General features: G+C 40.9%; 1 protein-coding gene across 1 annotated transcript in view; it reads left to right on the top strand.

Annotated features, from left to right (window-relative positions):
- Positions 1 to 6196: 6196 nt before the first annotated feature.
- Positions 6197 to 18765, top strand: part of LOC131137647 (diacylglycerol kinase zeta-like) — a 56518-nt gene continuing 43949 nt past the window's right edge. The window contains exons 1-9 of the mRNA XM_058085831.1: positions 6197 to 6461; positions 12858 to 13990; positions 15599 to 15707; positions 16174 to 16269; positions 16946 to 17023; positions 17373 to 17429; positions 17519 to 17587; positions 18016 to 18087; positions 18174 to 18290. Coding sequence (XP_057941814.1) covers positions 12987 to 13990; positions 15599 to 15707; positions 16174 to 16269; positions 16946 to 17023; positions 17373 to 17429; positions 17519 to 17587; positions 18016 to 18087; positions 18174 to 18290 — 1602 coding nt within the window. The 5' untranslated portion in view covers positions 6197 to 6461; positions 12858 to 12986. The remainder of the gene's footprint in view (positions 6462 to 12857; positions 13991 to 15598; positions 15708 to 16173; positions 16270 to 16945; positions 17024 to 17372; positions 17430 to 17518; positions 17588 to 18015; positions 18088 to 18173; positions 18291 to 18765) is intronic.

Here is an 18765-nt window from a genome sequence, read left to right as displayed (position 1 = left end):
AACGGCTTTAAAGCGTTTCACTAGCTAGCTATTCACGCTCATATACTTTCTATGTCTCCCTCATCAATGTCTGAACTTGTAATTAATATTGACTGATTTGTCAAACAGCTGAGGGAGTGGGGGGGGGGGGGCAGGCTTTGCCTCCAGCCACAAACGTGTATAATGTAACACCACAGCGTGCCAGATGAAGCCAATGACAACAACAACAGACGGACAACAAAGAAAACCAGGCAGCACAGCCTGGTCTGGGTGGCCTCTGTTGGTGCCACAAATGATTATTTTGATAGTCCACTAATTAACTTTTTTTTTTTTTTTCGATTAGTCAACTTGCCCTCCCCCCCACCCTAAAAACACACACACACAGAACTGGACTTTTTACATTATGTATTACTATTATTATTATTTATTATGTACTTTTACCTGCATGGTGGATGAGTGGTTAGCGCGTAGGTCTCACAGCTAGGAGACTCGAGTTCAAGTCCACCCCTCTCTGTGTGGAGTTTGTATGTTCTCCCCGTGCATGCGTGGGTTTTCTCCGGGTACTCCAGTTTCCTCCCACATTCCAAAAACACTCCAAATTGTCCATAGGTATGAATGTGAGTGTGAATGGTTGTTTGTCTATATGTGCCCTGTGATTGGCTGGCGACCAGTCCAGGGTGTACCCCGTCCACCTCTCGCTCGAAGACACCTGGGGTAGGCTCCAGCACCCCCTCGACCCTTGTGAGGATAAGCGGTAGAAAATGAATGAATGTATTATTCCATGTATTATTATTGTATTTACTTAATTAAACAAAAAATATATATATTAAATATTTACTAAAATTACTAAAAATGTCGGTAGAATACTCCATTACTAAAATATTTGATAGCTGCAGCTCCAGAAAACACATAATATAATGAATCAAATCGTTATCGCTAATGTTAACATCTATAGCTATTTGAGTTATGGGCGCCACAAACAATGGCGAATGGCGATATTCACCGTTCATTCAGCGATGTATCACATTGCTAATATCAAATCTTACTAGTATCGAAGATAAACTTACATAAATGTCTGTGTAAATTAATGTAAACATACTCATTATGTTTACTCCAGTGTGTGCACGAGGACTGTGTTCAATTTTTCATCGCAATCACCCAGAAGAGGACCAATCAGCAGGAGTTTCATTGATCAACCAATGAGCACACACGTTGCTCATCGGTACAGTATACTTGCCGTGTCAGAGTTCCTGGAGTTATTTCGAAAAATAATTTAATTAAATTAAAAAAACGCTGACATGGGAACTTGTTGGTGCCAGAATAAACATAGCGGATATGTTTACATTCATCATACGTTCATCTTCAATGCTAGCAAGATCCGGTACTAGCAAGACAGCCAATTAAAACCATGGGAGACTCATATTGAAAAACACAGCTCAAACCAAGACCAAACTGTGTTTCACTCGGAAAATTATTTTATCACGCTCATGTTCAGGATTACAGATGACTCAAATTCACCATTAAAGTCCTTTGTTGGAGAGACACTGGAGAAAAAATGGCTCAATGGAAGCCATTGTGTTGTTGAAAGGATCTCTTAGGAAACTGTGTCATGCCTCTGAGTAGCATTTTATTTATTATGGAAATGCACACTGAATGACACAGTGGACAGGTGTGTGTGTGTGTGTGTGTGTGTGTGTGTTGAGGTTCGAGTTACAGAAAAACAAATATCCACCCTTTTCAAGCCTTGTAGAATAAAGTAAATGTATTCATGCACAGATGAGAGCTGGATCTGCATCTTAATTGACTCTAGTCCAAAATTATAATCCGATACAATAATACTTGCATGCAACAACTTACTGCAAGGCTATTTTAATATATAGTAACAGGTATTTAATTAGAAATATTTTTCTGTAACTCTGTATTTTTGCATTCCTAAAGTGACAAGGCGGCTCTACAAGTAGATAGGATTCGACTTACATGCACGTTACCGTCCACTCATTATTATATTACTATTCAGCGTTTTCTCTGTGTGTGCGTGGGAACACACATTCTTAATAAAGAGTATAAATTGTACTTTTATGTGTTTGACACATCAAACGCTACGCAGCAAATGGATACAAAATCGTGGAAGTTTCAATCAGGCACATAACGGGGCAGCTAACCATTCAAGGACCCGATGGGTAGATTGTTGTCATGATCCACTTCCGCGTTTTAGCCGGGCGGGGATGAAGTAGTGGCTCCGAGTGGGAATACGAACGTGTTGTGGCGTGCAAGCGGCCGTGCCCGTGTTTGCGTTTGCGTGGCAAGTGTATATAGACATTTATCTGTGTCACTGTCTTTATTTAATCCATTTAAAACAAACAGGAAGGAACGGGCGAGGAAGCAGTTTGAACTTCCAGAAGAAGAGGATTGAAGGAGGAAGGAACGTGTGAGAAAAACAAACAAGAGAGCGAATACACCGGAGTACTGACTTGTCAGAGATATGAAGTAATACTACTGCGACCCGGTGTAAAAGTACTGTTTAAGAGACCTAAAGAGGAATGCTGTCAAGGATTATCTCCCCCCTTAGGACTCAACACTAATCTCTCTTTGCATACAAACACCTTTGGCTTCTTGGTAGAGTGTGCACGGTAACACTATTCGAATTGTTCCATTCATCTGTTTTTAAGTATTTGGATAATGGCTTGTGTCAAAGTGGATGTGTTCCTGTTTTGTCAAAATACAACTTTTGCTTCTTATAAGAGGCGTAATAGTTACTGAAGCACAAGTTAAGTGTTTTTGCGCACAGAATGTGCACTCACTGCAGACACTTATATCGTTATTTTAGCTAACAATTGTGAGTTATTCCTTATTCAAAATGAGGCAGGGCTAAGAATTTGACTGACAAATTGACTGCCATGGATGTCAACACTGATGAGGCCTTTGAGGCCGGCATGGACATCCGTGGTTGTACCCTCCAGGAAAAATCAGGCAATGAAGAGGAATTATTTTTATTCGGAAACGGCGACATAGATGCCATTTTTACTTCCAGTTCATCCAACTCCTCAAGATGCTCCTCCTCCCCAGTACCTCACTCCAACACTTGTTTTTCCTCAAATTATACCGAGGATGAGAATGAAATGCTTTTCGGATGCTCCAAATCATTCACTGGACTCAAACTCTTCTCAAGAAGGTAAGAAACAGTATAAGTGTAATTAGCTGATGTTGACAACAGGTGGCGCCATTGGTTCAATTATGAATGTCCCATGATTTTTCTTACATGTGATAGCTGCCATCTTTCATTGATGGAGTAAACAAAACCCAGGTTAGTGGTGGTGTGTTGTTGTTTTGGGGAATGAAGCATTTTTTTTTACTAAATTTTTACTAAAAGTGGGTTTAAAAAATTGAAAATAACACAAATGTTTAGAACTATGAATCAACGTTTTATGTCCATAACAAAACAAAGCAGCTAGGTTTGATTATTCTTTAAATATAACAATAAAATCGTTACATTAGCGGCCTGCCGCAAATGAATGAATGTATGGGAAACCCTGCAGGGTATGCGTGCTTACTTGCAAGTACATTTGCATACATAATAAACATGAGTCATTGCAAATAATGCAGTACAGAGAGATGAGGAGAATTGTAAATGTTTCCCCTTGTAGAGATGACTTGCTAAGATAAATAAGTAAAGCCTCATTTACACTTCTACGCACTCTCTCCCAGCAGTGGTAAGCACTTTGTCGTGGCAATGAGTAAATTGATTGTTACTGTACATGTTATATATGAATATATATTAGGCGTTGGCGAGATATCTTTTATATACTGCTATAGAGTGTTCCAGTGATATTTTTGTTCCTACAATGTGCCGTTCACATGTGCACATAAAAATGTGGTCCCGCGGGCCGCACTTTGGACATCCCCTGGATGACATATTTCACAGAGAGTGTGTAGTGTTAGAAAATGAGTGTCTCCATGCTGTGTTTTTGTGGCACAGACTGCACCCAGCAGACTCGTAGAGGGACGGTCCCAAGTCGCAAGCCCCTTTTGAAACCCTCTTGATGAGTAAATGCGTGACAAAAGAAACACACAAAAAGAGACAGAGAGACTTTTTCAATGTGCACCGCATGGGAATTCGGAGCGGAGTTCCGATGCGTACAAACGGAAAAAAAGAGCATTAATGAGACAGTCACTTACATCACAGAGAATAGTCATCTTTCCTCCATCGCTGCGGTATCTTTATTTCCTCTATGCTCTATTTTTCCAATTGTTGTACTTTTTAAAAAAATGTTATTTCGACATTGCGGGACAATAAAAAAATAGCTGTGAACCACAAATGCCCCCTGTACCGCACTTTGGACACCTCCTTCAATTGAACACAAAATACAGTTTTGTATAACAAGTAAAACTTGTTATTGTTTTTATTATAAATGTGTAAAAAAGTGATTGTGCCCCCTCCCCCACCTCCCTTTAAACATGACTGACATTAATAGAGATCACGTGACAGACCATCACACTACCACCACCATATTTTACTGTTGGTATGATGTTCTTTTTCTGCCATATACCTTCCGAATGGAAGATGATAACCTTCCAAACTGAGACAAGCCTTCTATTTGTTAAGCAACTTTACCATGCAGTCATGAAAACTGACCTTAACTGAGGCAAGTGAGGCCTACAGGTCTTTCGATGTTTTTGTGGGGTCTTTTGTGACCTCTTGGAGATGAGCCTTCTGTTCTATTTGTTCAGGAAATCTGCCATGCAGGCCGTTGTCTTTTTCCCAGTGTCTTTCTTATGGTGCAGTCATGAACACTGACCTTAACTGAGGCAAGTAAGGCCGACAGCTCTTTCGATGTTGTTGTGGGGTCTTTTGTGACCTTTTAGAGATGAGCCTTCTGTTCTATTTGTTGAGCAACTCTGCCATGCAGGCTGTTTTTTACCCCCAGTGTCTTTCTTATGGTGGAGTCATGAACACTGACCTTAACTGAGGCAAGTGAGGCCTTCAGGTCTTTTGATGTTGTTGTGGGGTCTTTTGTGACCTCTTGGAGATCAGCCTTCTGTTCTATTTGTTCAGCAACTGTGCCATGCAGGCCGTTGTCTTTTTCCCAGTGTCTTTCTTATGGTGCAGTCATGAACACTGACCTTAACTGAGGCAAGTGAGGCATACAAGTCTTTTGATGTTGTTGTGGGGTCTTTTGTGACCTCTTGGAGATGAGCCTTCTGTTCTATTTGTTCAGCAACTGTGCCATGCAGGTCGTTTCCCCCCCAGTGTCTTTCTTATGGTGCAGTCATGAACACTGACCTTAACTTTTGATGTTGTTGTGGGGTCTTTTGTGACCTCTTGGATTAGTCGTCACTGCGTTTTACGGGTCATTTCGGTTGGCCGGCTACTCCTGGGAAGGTTTACCGCTGTTCCATGTTTTCGCCATTTGTGAATAGTGGCTCTCACTGTGGTTTGCTGGAGTCCTAAACTTTAGAAATGGCTTTATAACCTTTTCCATACTGATAGACCAAGCGGGGCAATCACTTCTTCACACAGGGCTATGTAGGTTTGGATATTTTCTCCTTTAATAAGAAAAAGTTGAATTTATTTTTGTCATTTTTGTGTTCAGTTGATGCTCATAAGTGAAAAAAGTAGTAAACAACCAATGTAATAGTAAACATTTTTCTCGTTTTCGTTGAACCAAAGTAAATAACCTTGGTCACGTACTTGATAGCATCTCATTTCTTTCTGCTATTTTGCATCACAAACGGAGTAGTGAGCATAGCTTCGTATATTACTCACACATTGCACAGCCACTACAGCCTGCTACCCTCAGGTCAAAGATACAGATCACCCGCAGATCCATCCGGCTCATGAGTTCTTGATTTATGCATGTGCATGTTAAGTACGTTTACATTTTTAGCGAATAGTTTTCTTTTATAGTGTGTAGTATTGTGCTGGGAGGCTTTCTTCTCCTTTTATCTTGTGTGATGGCATTACATTACTGCTTATGCTGCACGAGTGCATGTGTGCGCATGTTTGTGTCTTGTTTTGAGTGAATGCTTGTCTCCCGGCATTTGCATTGACAGCATTTATCACACTAAGTGCTTGTCAATAATAGAACTGGTAATTCTGGTTGGATGCAGCAGTTTTTATCTTTTTAATGACATGTTTTAGCGCTCTCTGAATGATAAGTGTTTCAGGTTTTTATCGTGGAACGTCCCGACCAGTCCCATGATCACATTTTTTACTTTTTTTTAAAAATGTGTTTAATGGTTTCATGGTGGGTTGCTAACCTCAACTCGTCAAGGAAGGATACACTGGTTTATTTTTGTCCCAGTTTCAGGCTCTCATGCTGTTTGCGTCTCTCTCCGACACACCCTCCGCCTCTTTCTCTCTGGTTCTCTCGCTCTCTGTGTGCTTCTGTCGCTAATACAGGAAGACTTAGTCAAAGCATAACAGATTAACATGAGAAACAGGAGGGTGAGCTTGGCTGGATAGATTACTTCAGATTTGGCAGGTTTGTACTTGATTTGCTATACTTATTGATTTAGTAAACATATTGCTACAGTTGTATCAAAGACTCAATGGTGTTAGGGTCAATGCAGTGCTGTGCTGTGTCTTTGTGTACGTCAGCATATCATCAAAGGTGACGCCAATATTCCGTATCAGGAGGGAACTTTTCACAACTATGGTACACGAACTAGGACATAGTCATCATGAATTGGCTCTTTTCAGGTCAAATACGGTTAGAAGTATTTAAAATGACATATTTCAATTGTGTGTGTTGAGATCATCACCACTTTTATGTTAGCGTCAATAAGGCAAGATGTCGTTTTGGGTCAAATGTCAATGATGAGAATCAAGAGTAATACAAAATATTAATGGAGTATATGCTGTAAGGCCCTATTGAAATTGCTATGTTTATTATTATTGTTTGTTTTTATTCCGCAACTTTCTCCCCATTTTTGAGGGCCTTAATATGCGCGAAAACTCACCAAATTTTCTCACCAAAGTGTGAAAAAATTTTGGGGCGAAAAATTTTCATATTTCATGGGTCCCAAACATTCATTCATTTTCTACCGCTTATCCTCACAAGGGTTGCTGGAGCCTATCACAGCTGTCTTCAGGCGAGAGGCAGGGTACACCAGCCAATCACAGGGCACATAAAGACAAACAACCATTCACACTCACATTCATACCTATGGACTATTTGGAGTTGCTAATTAACCTAGCATGTTTTTTGGAATGTGGGAGGAAACCGGAATACCCAGAAAAAAAAATCCACGCAAAGATGCGATGGAATTGAACTCGGGTCTCCTCGCTGTGTGGCCTGCGCGCTAACCACTCGAGTACCGTGCAGCATAAGCACCAAAATTCATTCAGTAGTGCCCCTTTTTAAATAAAAAAATAAATATATATATTTTTTATTTTGTTTCAATTTTATTTTTATTGGTTATCAGAGCTATGTTTTAATGTCACTGTATTTATTAGTATCATGTATAATAGAATGAATCAATGTCGTCATTGAAAACATTCAAAACATGTAAAAAAAAATCCTTGCATGGTGGAGTACCAAGACCAAAATAATAAAAATAAAATAAGAATAAAAAGAACATTAATACCCATCTTAATTTTGCCAGAGAACATCTTGATGATGCCCAAGACCTTTGGCGAAATACTCTGTGTTGAACTTTTTAGAAGGTCTGTGTCCCATTAAATCGAGCGTAAAAGTAATGACAAATTTTATACAGTAAAATATGGTGGAGGGAGTGTAATGGTCTAAATTAAATACAGCTGTGGAATAGGTGCAGATTCTGGAAGCTCTAGAAATCTTTCTGTGTGTAGCAAACACATACAGATTTAATAGCGATTCCGTTTGGTTCAAAACCACGTACCAACTTGGACCGAGAGGAGGGTCATGTTGAATGGGCATCACATGGTGTCCATACACTCACTCCAGCGTTGCGCCCTTCCCCGGGGGCGCTACTATTGTCTCTGGAGACAGAAGGATGATGCCTACTTTAGCATTTCAACCTTCTCAGATGTCTGCTCATCTTTCCATGGTTAATAACAATGGCGGCTGTGCTGAAAAACCACTTCTTGACGTTGCCAAGGAGGGCAGTGTACATTAGTTGCTATTCCAGTACAGTAATGGAATGAATGACTGGTGTCTCCGCAGAGATGTTTTTTTATTGGCCTTCTACATATTCTAAAAATAAACCCTTGTTAACGAGAGATTCTATTACATATTGTACTAATTGGCCTTGTTGTTTTTAGCACAGAGCTAAGATGGTGATGATTTGTCATGCTCAGCATATATTACTGAAATTGGTTGGCATATTTAACGTCTTGCCATGACCACTGCCCGTCACATAGTGACATAGCATCTGAGAAACGGTGACGTGGTTGTTGTGCAACAGCGCTCTCAGTGTATTTACTTAGCGCACCGCTACTTTTCCAGTAAATATTTAACCAAACAGCAGCTCTGGAAAGTCTCACACTTGTAAATCTTGAATGCTTTCCATGATGTCATTGGTAGTTTAGCTGTTGGTCTCTCGTTTGACACAAATATACTTAAATATGGTGTCTTTGCGGCGGCACGGCGGTCGAGTGGTTAGCGTGCAGACCTCGCAGCTAGGAGACCAGGGTTCAATTCCACCCTCGGCCATCTCTGTGTGGAGTTTGCATGTTCTCCCCGTGCATGCGTGGGTTTCCTCCCACATTCCAAAATCATGCTAGGTTAATTAGCGACTCCAAATTGTCCATAGGTATGAATGTGAGTGTGAATGGTTGTTTGTCTATATGTGCCCTGTGATTGGCTGGCTGGCGACCAGTCCAGGGTGTACCCCGCCTCTTGCCCGAAGACAGCTGGGATATGCTCCAGCACCCCCGCGACCGTCGTGAGGAAAAAGCGGTAGAAAATGAATGGTGTCTTCGCCTTATTGTGTTATTGTGAGACACACGCTATACGTGCGTATGTCAGTTTCTCAAGGGCGTTATAATAATAATTATTTATTTATTGATTATCGTGACAGGCCTACTGCCTCTCAAATTAGACCGTATGACATTGCCGGGAAGAGATAGACGCTCGTTAGTTCTCAACATCCCAATCAAAGCAGACATTCTAAGTGACTGTTCTTATGTTGTCAATGAAACGTTGAACACTAGTACAACATAAGAGAATAGTGTTAGTGTTTCATTAAAGTTGGATCTGTCTCGCACTCAGCAAAGTTATTCTCCGACTGGAGCAGACTTTTATGCTGACTGAGATGATCAGACTGTAGTTTTTAATTATTGAAAATACTCCACAGGAAGGGGGTGACAAGGGCATGTTTCCAGTCCATTGGGATTTCATTAGGCGCAAGCAGCATCGATCATGTTTATGTGGTATATCTGAGATGTCTCTTGAAAACCATGGATTATGTCATCTCTGAATTTGCGGAAGCAGGCATATTTTATTTAGTAAATGTAAGAAGCAGTTATGGAAATAGTTCCAGCCCAGTCCAATATTATCAAATAGAGCAATTACATGCAATTAAATATTGGGCCATCTTGGCGCAGTCCACTCTACCAAATTACCAAATTGTACACAGTACAGTGAAGTACTGGTTACCACTGTGTGGGCTGGTCCTCGAAATTAGAACCCATTGTTTGGCTTAGAGGGTTGCACGGCGGTCGAGTGGTTAGCACGCAGGCCTCACAGCTAGGAGACCCGAGTTCAATTCCACCCTCGGCCATCTCTGTGTGGAGTTTGCATGTTCTCCCGGTGCATGCGTGGGTTTTCTCCCACATTCCAAGAACATGCTAGGTTATGTGAGTGTGAATGGTTGTTTGTCTATATGTGCCCTGTGATTGGCTGGCCACCAGTCCAGGGTGTACCCCGCCCACCTCTCGCCCGAAGACAGCTGGGATAGGCTCCAGCACCCACCACGACCCTTGTGAGGATAAGCGGTAGAAAATGAATGAATGTTTGGCAGAACTGGAGGTAGCAGAGATAAGGATGCTGAGGTTCTTATTGGGAGTGACCAGGATGGATAGGATCAGGAACGAGTAGACATCAGAGGGACATTACATGTTAGAGGCCTCGGAGATAAAGTCATGAGGGTAGTTGGTGTATGAGAGACAGATTTAAACAAATAGGCATTGGCCAAAAATTTGCTATCAAAGTATACCAAAACCACTAAAATTGTACGTCATAACGTTCCAACGATGTGAGAGAAAGTGGATGTCCAGCTCGGCCACTACATAGTAAATACTTTGTCACGTTTTGTGTTATTCATCCCAGTCGGAAGTGGACGTCGATGTGTTGAAACCACCGGCGTTAGCACAGAACGTGCCGGTACGGCTGCGATGTTGTCGGCTAACATATTACTCACGTCACCAAATGTGATACTGAGTGGACACAGGAGTGGAACATAAGTGGTATAAAGCCTTTTGTCTCCACAGAACAACACACAACAACGTGTCAGTTGCTAACAACAATCACCCGGAATGACCCACAAACCAAAGTGTGGACCTGCCACTATGGAATAAGTTTTGTGTGTTGTGACTTGAGTTGCAGGATTAGCCTCAGAAGATACCTTGATAATACATTCATAATACATTAGAACCGTACATCACTGCCACATAGTGTTACATTCATTCCTCTCTTCCAGTGTCAATCAAAACCGAGTAGGATTACTGTAATGGGCCACAAGCCTGCCGAAGAGCACGTTAACCAATGTCACTTATCAGGACTCAGCTTATGCAGTACGCCGTGCCGAGTCATTTCCCGAAGCTCAGGAAACCGTCTCCTTGTTTTAATATCACCAGTAATTAAAAAAAACTATTGTAAAATAACATTTGACAATAACTCACAATACCATAGTCTTGAGTACTTACTTCGGTAAGTAATATTTACTTACTGTATTTTCACATCTGGCAAATCACTCGCTTCTACCATCATGGAAGGGGATTATAAACACAGGAAGCAGCTGTTGCATAATAACAACGCACACACACACACAACACAAAACACACACACACAACAGGCATGGTGTTGGGCAAAGCACACTCATATCACACATACTGACTTCCCACTTCCAATCCAATGGGAAACAGAATATAGTTTTTAGTAAAAGTTAAACCAGATCGAAAATGTTTTCATCACAATTAATTCAGATGGAAAATAAATAAATGAATAATTAATAAGCAGAGCACTGGAAATGTTTTTTTTCAATTTCTGTCTGAGCACCGCACTTGGCATGTACCATCCATTCCACTAAGTTGTCTGGAAATAATTGCTTATGGCATTTAGGAATAATCCTGCTAAAAAAATAAATGTGCTTCTCGTATGTTTTCACGTAGAAACAGTACGTTCCTTTTTTACATTAAAACTGTTAAACACAACTTGGTGAAAATAAACAAATCGAGCTCGAGTCACGCACACACATAACCACACAAGCTAACCCCTACAAGAATCTATACTGATGTACTGATGGTACATCACGTATATCACCCAACCCTACTTGGACAGCACAGCACTGCACTATATAGACCCATTGATTTATTTCAGCTGCTGGTTGGAATGTATTGTAAAGTCATGTATTTGATGTGTTGAATTCAATGGGGTATTTTTATTTTTATTTTTATTTTTATTTTTATTTGTATTTTTATTTTTATTTTTATTTTTATTTTTATTTTTATTTTTATTTTTATTTTTATTTTTATTTTTATTTTTATTCATTTCTGTGAGTTTAAATAGCAAAAATCTGCTAGCTGGAGGCAGCTAATAATTCATGCAATGGGATTCCCCAATTCTGCCTATCAAGCCCTCTTAAAAAAAAAAAAAGTTCAAAAACCGCCAACAACGGTTCATTTCCATGTGGGACCGGCATATTAATCAAGCGTTAGCAACATTGTTGTTGTACTGTAGACCAACAGCATAAGGGTGGGCCAATAAAATGTTACCACTTTTTACGCATTCATAATTTTTTTTCCAATTATTCAAAAAAAAATGATTTGTAACAGAAACATTGATGGTTTCTGGGCTCCGTTTAAGTGCAGGATTGCAGCTATCTGATATTTTAGTAATCGAGTATTCTACCAAAATTTTGGACTACTTTTTGTAATCTAGGTATTTGTATTATCCAAATACATTTCTGAGATTGGTTATATAATTCTTCATTTTAGCCATCAAATTCATGCATTCATTCAGCATATCAATTTTAAAATATCTATCCATCTTGAGCTGAGTGGTTACCGAGTGGTTAGCACATGGCCTCACAGCTAGAAGACCCAAGCTCAATTCCACCTTTGGCTATCTCTGTGTGGAGTTTGCATGTTCTCCCCGTGCATGCGTGGGTTTTCTCCGGGTACTCCGGTTTCCTCCCACATTCCCAAAACATGCTAGGTTAATTAGCGACTCCAAATTGTCCATAGGTATGAATGTGAGTGTGAATGGTTGTTTGTCTATATGTGCCCTGTGATTGGCTGGCAACCAGTTCAGGGTTGAATACAGCTGGGATAGGCTCCAGCACACCTCGTGAGGATGTGAGTTTGTGGTACTTGGTATGCAGTTTGAATACACTTGTATGCTTCACTGCTCTCCATTTTGTTGCATTTTGCTGGTTTCTCTGGTAGATTATTACTGTCTATATTATTTTTCATAGCGGTTGCTACAGTTTCAGAGCACATGAGACACAGCGCTTTGGCATTGGATTCTGGAAAAATGAAAAATTTCACACTTTCACAACATGTATACAAAAACATCATCGTTGTTGGAGGCTTTAGGGTTGTTTTTCCGACGGCTTCATAAGCAAAATTGGGCAATCCCACGACATGGATGGAAGGATGTGTTCCTCTCTCATATAATGATTGTGGTGATGAAAATTTTCCTTGAGCCCTTTTGAAGTCATTGTTGTTTAATTTACAGAACAGCCTCGGCCTGGGGAGGTGGACCATTGGGTGACCATCATCACACTCTGGCAGCTGACCTCGGAAGTTCTAGCTTACTGTCAGAGAAGACGTCAGGGACTGATATGGTCAATCACATTGATGTGATATGGAGTTCTTCTTCCAACGTCGTATCCATCGATGGCAAAAGAGAAAAGATTACCCTGCTGGTGTCTGTCTGTCTGGTCCTGCGGTTCAGACCAGTAAAGCCAGGAGGCGTTCTAGTATCGGCCTGCCATCTGTGGCGCTACAAGAAAGCAGACGTTCTTCTGTTGGCCTTCCACCGCTTCCGTATCAAAGGCGCCCAAGTGTTGGCGTTCTGGTTGCCATTGGACAGAAGCGACAGTCCATAGAAGATGTGGCGTTTACCAACCCGAGAGAATCAGCCGAAGAAACCGGATCCGAGAGCACGGATCTATCGATCAAAAAGGAATTGACGGCATTGAAATACAAGCATAACAATGCTGACCGTTCTTCCGTAACGTTCTCTGGCAGACATCGAAGGTTGGCAGTGCGATACCGCCACCCTTCCAAAGTCAAGTCAATTGAGCCACATTTGCTCGGTTCCTCCATTTTACTCGCAAGTGTCGTCCACATGGGCAGATGTGCAAAAGAAAACCAAGGCGAAGAATCCAATGCCTCACTAAGTTCTTCTTCGGGTTCCGATAGCGAGGACGCTTGGATCCAAGAGCTGGAGAATAAAACTCGTAGAACTCCAGATGCCAGGCCCGCATCTCGGACACACTTTACTCAAGCGCTTGTCATGGAACGCATGAAACCCTCCCCGTTCCTCCGAACCCCTCGCTGTCTAAGACGGAACTCCTCCGATCTCCTCACACCTCAATCCATCTGTGGGAGTAGAGAAATGCACTATGGGTTATACGGTCGCTATTATCACCGACGGTTGAGTCAAGGTCCTCGGACTTTAAATACTCAATGTCAAAATTCAACCGGCATCTCTCTCGGTCAGATGGTCTCGGCGGACCTGAGATGTGATCTCAGGGGACCCCACTCAGTATCTACCCTCCCCAGAAGCACTTCTTCACATCTGAGGGGATCAAGGAAGTTGACATACTATGATGCTTATCTGGAAACGTGGGAAAACGTCCTATCGTATGTAATCTACCTTCTGTCACAAACAGACCGATTCTGCTTCATCTGTAGCAATGCCTAAGCCCTCGGACTAGACCTGTACTATGTAGTCTGACTGCTGTGTGTCCCACGTAGTCTTTCAGCATGAACAACACAACCTGAACAGTCCGGTTCCGAATCGATTGAACCCCCTGAGAATGCCCTTACTTGGATGAATGAGAATATTCATAGACATTTTAGCAACATGTAGCAATGGTCTTAGCTGTTCTATAAACTTGTTCAATTGAGTCGGACACAAAGCTCTCAATTTACCGGTCGATTTATGTTCCTACCCTCACCTTTGGGTCATTCCGAAAGAATGAGATCGCGGATACAGGCGGCTGAAATGAGTTTCCTCCGTAGGGTAGCTGGACTCACTCTAAGAGATCAGAACTCAGCCATCCGGGAGGGTCTCAAAGTAGAGCCATTTCTCCTTCAAATCGAGAGGAGTCAGTTGAGGTGGCTCGGGCATCTAGTCCGGATGCCTCCCGGACACCTCCCTGGTGAGGTGTTCCGGGCATGCCCAGTCGGTAAAAGGCTCAGGGGTAGACCTAGGACACGCTGGAGGGATTATGTCTCACAGCTGGCCTGGGTGTCCTCATGGTGGAGCTGGAGTAGGTGGCTGGGGACCGGGAAGTCTGGGCTTCCCTGGACCCGGATAAGCGGAGGAAAATGGATGGATGGATGGATGGACCCCTGCTTTAAAGAGTGTTCTTTGTCCATGACTGTGGTGTATACTTATACAGTAAACCTCGGATATATCGGATTCAATTGTTCCCACTGGTTTTGTCCGATATAAGCGAAATCCGTTATATGCGTATACCGGAAAATGTCCGTTTTACGCATATATCGGATTTATATCCGGTATATGCGTAAATCGGATTTTATCCGTTATAAAAAGGCACTTCCTTGACTATGTTTCCAATGTACCTGGACGCGCAGGCAACGCTGCAAACGCTGCAAATGACGTTGTATAGCGGCCTGTCACAATTCGGCGAATCGGAGCGCCACGATGCGGCCATCCGATATATGCGAGGGAAATTTAATGGAAATGCATTGGAACGGGACTGGAGATTTTGTCCGAAATAGGCGAAATCCGTTATAAAAAATCCAAAATATGCAATGAATTTTTATTGGAAATGCATTACAGAAAAATCGGTTCTTTTTTATCTGTCCGTTGTGAGCGAATTTCCGATATATCCGAGTCCGATATATCCAAGGTTTACTGTAATGCATTCCCTCCATGCTAAAACCTTAGCACTGGTGATCATAAAACAGCTACGGTATTAGTAATGAAAGCAAGTCTGTCAAGATAAGTGTGACTAAACATCCAATTACAAACTAATAACTAACAACCACAATCTTGGTAACAAAACAACAGACACAATTAACCATTTATTTTTTACAAAGACTCATGTCTGATGTACAGCACTGTTGTTTATTTTGTGGCAGTCCAATGCTAACAGTGTGACCTGTTGAACCATGATGATTTCGTTCTCTTTAATTAGATTCCTTTTTGAACTATTCTATAATGACCTTATGCAATATAAAGCACCGGCTTTAATATTCCTACTTCTCTTGTGTTTCCAGGAAAGCAATAGCAAAATCCGGCTTGCGCCACCTGCCATGTGAGCCCAGTACATCATCTTTAAACCGACCAGATCCAGAAGCAAATATCCGCAGCACTGTTGACTGGACCGTGAGTATCGCTAAACAGTATGGTCAAATGACCGGTTTGTCAATTTGAAAGGTACCGATCCCGTACTCCCAGACCAATCCCAATTTCCAAGTCGTAGACTGTAGACATGTAGACTGGTTGGGAAAACTCGTTCCTTCCAAAGAATGTAGAGCTCATCCAGTGTTCCGCAAACCAGGACAAAGACCACAAGAAGGAAAGCTGTACTGAAACAATTTGCTTTGGACAGATTAATCTAAATCTCAATGAAAAATTAATCTAAATCCTCATAGCATAATAATAGACTCCGCCTGTCCAAATCACAAACAATTAAGCATCACACTCTCAATCATGGACTTTGTGCTGTAAATTCCTCTATCCGGTCTTCATGGAACGTTTTCAACTGAAAATTCCTATAATTTTTATGCACTGTATTAATTCCCATTCGTTTTGCTTCACCATTTTCCATATGTTTACACTATGTGTTCAGGAGTCTGCTCAGTATGGAGATCATATCTGGTTTGAGACGAACGCTTCGGGGGACTACTGTTACGCGGGAGAGCAACACTGTACTGCCAGAGCGCTGGTTAGTATTGCATACACATTCTGGTGATATATTTGAATATTGAATAGTGATATATTTCATATTAATTTTTCTAGCGGTGAATGATGACATCATGTTTAAAACTAGAATTGCATACAAAATTTTATTTTAGGGTGGCTTCAACCCCCCGTGGAAAGTTATAGCTGATTTTAGAAATGAGTTCAGAATACAAGTAGGGCTAAAAGTTATTGTTTGATTGAAATTATTGTCGAGGCGGACATTAGAAGTCAGGAAGGAGCTGCTTAAGAAAAGGTCACGGGCTTCATTAGCAGACGAATTGAACATTACATATTGTAAAACCCTAGCAAGCACGATGTTAGCTTACTACCACCAGTGGGATTTCACTGGAAAGAGCTTTGGGTATCTTGAAACGTTTGCAGGTCTGTATTAGAACAATTATTGTTTAATTAATAAACCTGTTTTATTGAAGATGTGCATTGTAATAGCATTCCAACTCAAGGATGCAAATTAATAAGGAATTCAAGCCTCTTCTGATCTGCTTGTTTACATTAAGTATCTGTGGTTGAATTGGCTTGGCTTTTTGGAATTGCCCCCAGTGTTCATTTTGAGAATGACTTCCTATTATGATGCTATGGGATGAATGGATGGATTGACACTGATAAAACAAGTCATTGTTTATGTCGTATTGTTTTCACAGCAAAAGTCAGTCAGCCGGAGAAAGTGTGCAGCCTGTAAGATAGTCGTCCACACAGTCTGTATTGAACAACTGGACAAGGTAAATTAGATTTGTTTTGTTCTGTTCCCCCATGAGACCAAATTGGTCAAAAATTTTTTGGAACAAAAATCTAGAAAATATGTAATTAAGTCATTGGTGGGTATTGGTAATCCAAAATCCTTTACAGTATGTCACACAGTATTCTGTTTGAATAAAGTAAATGTTGATTTGTTGGGAAAACCAAAATAACTGAATTAGAGATAATGCAAATAATTAGCATTGTGGATGGATGGTATTGCAATGCTACAGTGTATATACTGTATGTGTGTGTGTGTGTGTGTTCTATAACTGTATTGTCCTCCATTGTACTTTGTTTACACCTCTGAATACTTCCTCTTCTGTATTCTAGATCAATTTTAGATGTAAGCCATCGTTCAGGGAATCTAGTTCCAAAAACATTCGAGAGGTGAGTTCTGGAAAAACAGAAACATTCCATATTTTGGCTGAAAGCATCAGTTTGTTTCATGAAAAATTCTTATTTTTGGTCATTTCCAGCCTAACGTCGTACGTCATCACTGGGTGCATCGGAGAAGACAAGAGGGAAAATGTAAACAATGTGGCAAGGTGGGTGGAGAATTTAATTTTTTTTTAGGTTTTTATTGTTTATTTAGGTTTGTGTCTATTGTGTCTATAGTTTACAGTGGAACCTTGATTTTCATTCATTCATTCATCCGAACCATCTCAGTCTGGCCTCTCTGACTTTATCTCCAAGGCCTCTAACACGTAATGTCCCTCTGATGTACTCCTTTCTGATCCTATCCATCCTGGTCACTCCCAATGAGAACTGTGTGTAACAACTTTATTAACTTTAATAATACCACAAAAGTCACTGTTCCAAATGCTACCAAATAACAGTTCCAGCAATATTGTACAATAACTGAGGTATGGCAAAAATGTAATTTTGAAAACCAAGGTTCTACTGCATTTGGTGTATTTTTATTGATTTATTAATTTTATCAATTTATTAATGTTTTGCATGTTTTGATATTTAGGGCTTCCAGCAGAAGTTTGCTTTCCACAGTAAAGAGATTGTTGCCATTAGTTGTTCCTGGTGCAAACAAGCGGTGAGGATGTTTACCTATTTGACTATCTTTATCAAATGAATATCTCACAATGACAAATTGCTTTATTTGACTTTTTTCTGCTTTAGTACCACAACAAGGTCTCCTGTTTTATGTTGCCCCAAATTGAGGAGGTTTGTCCAATAGGAGCTCATGCCGCCCTCATAGTTCCACCTTCGTGGATTGTTCGAGTTCGACGTTGCCAGGTAAAATGGATTCAGTGATGATTCATTGTGTACTCTTTGTAACATACAAGCAAACAAACCCCTTCACACATTTGACTTGAAGCCATGTACCGGTACCTTCTACTCATGAACACTTAAAGAAAAAACTTCTTTAAATCTTTGTTGTTTTTCTTCAAGAACCCTCTATGACAATTTGTACAAACCATTGCTAGCAAGTAAACATAGGAGCACAGCTGTAGGGAGGGCAGAGAGTTTATCTGGCTTACAACCACGCCCATATAAGGAAGTCTGCCCCTCTGTGACATCACAAAAGGGCAGTTTAACCACGCCTTTTGAAACTGAGCGTTTTGAGCCATCCCAAACTTTTTTCAAAGTTCACTTCCAAATGCGGAAACCTCATTATCTGACACTTTGGCATGGTTTAACACGAGAATACAACATTCAACAACTCAACACTTGAACTAGGCTACACAAGTGTGCATGGTGTGTTGAATAA

Source organism: Doryrhamphus excisus, chromosome 10, assembly GCF_030265055.1.
Source record: "Doryrhamphus excisus isolate RoL2022-K1 chromosome 10, RoL_Dexc_1.0, whole genome shotgun sequence".
Lineage (NCBI taxonomy): Eukaryota > Metazoa > Chordata > Actinopteri > Syngnathiformes > Syngnathidae > Doryrhamphus > Doryrhamphus excisus.
Note: the sequence above shows the minus strand (reverse complement) of the source record. Positions and strands in the feature narration are given on the sequence as shown.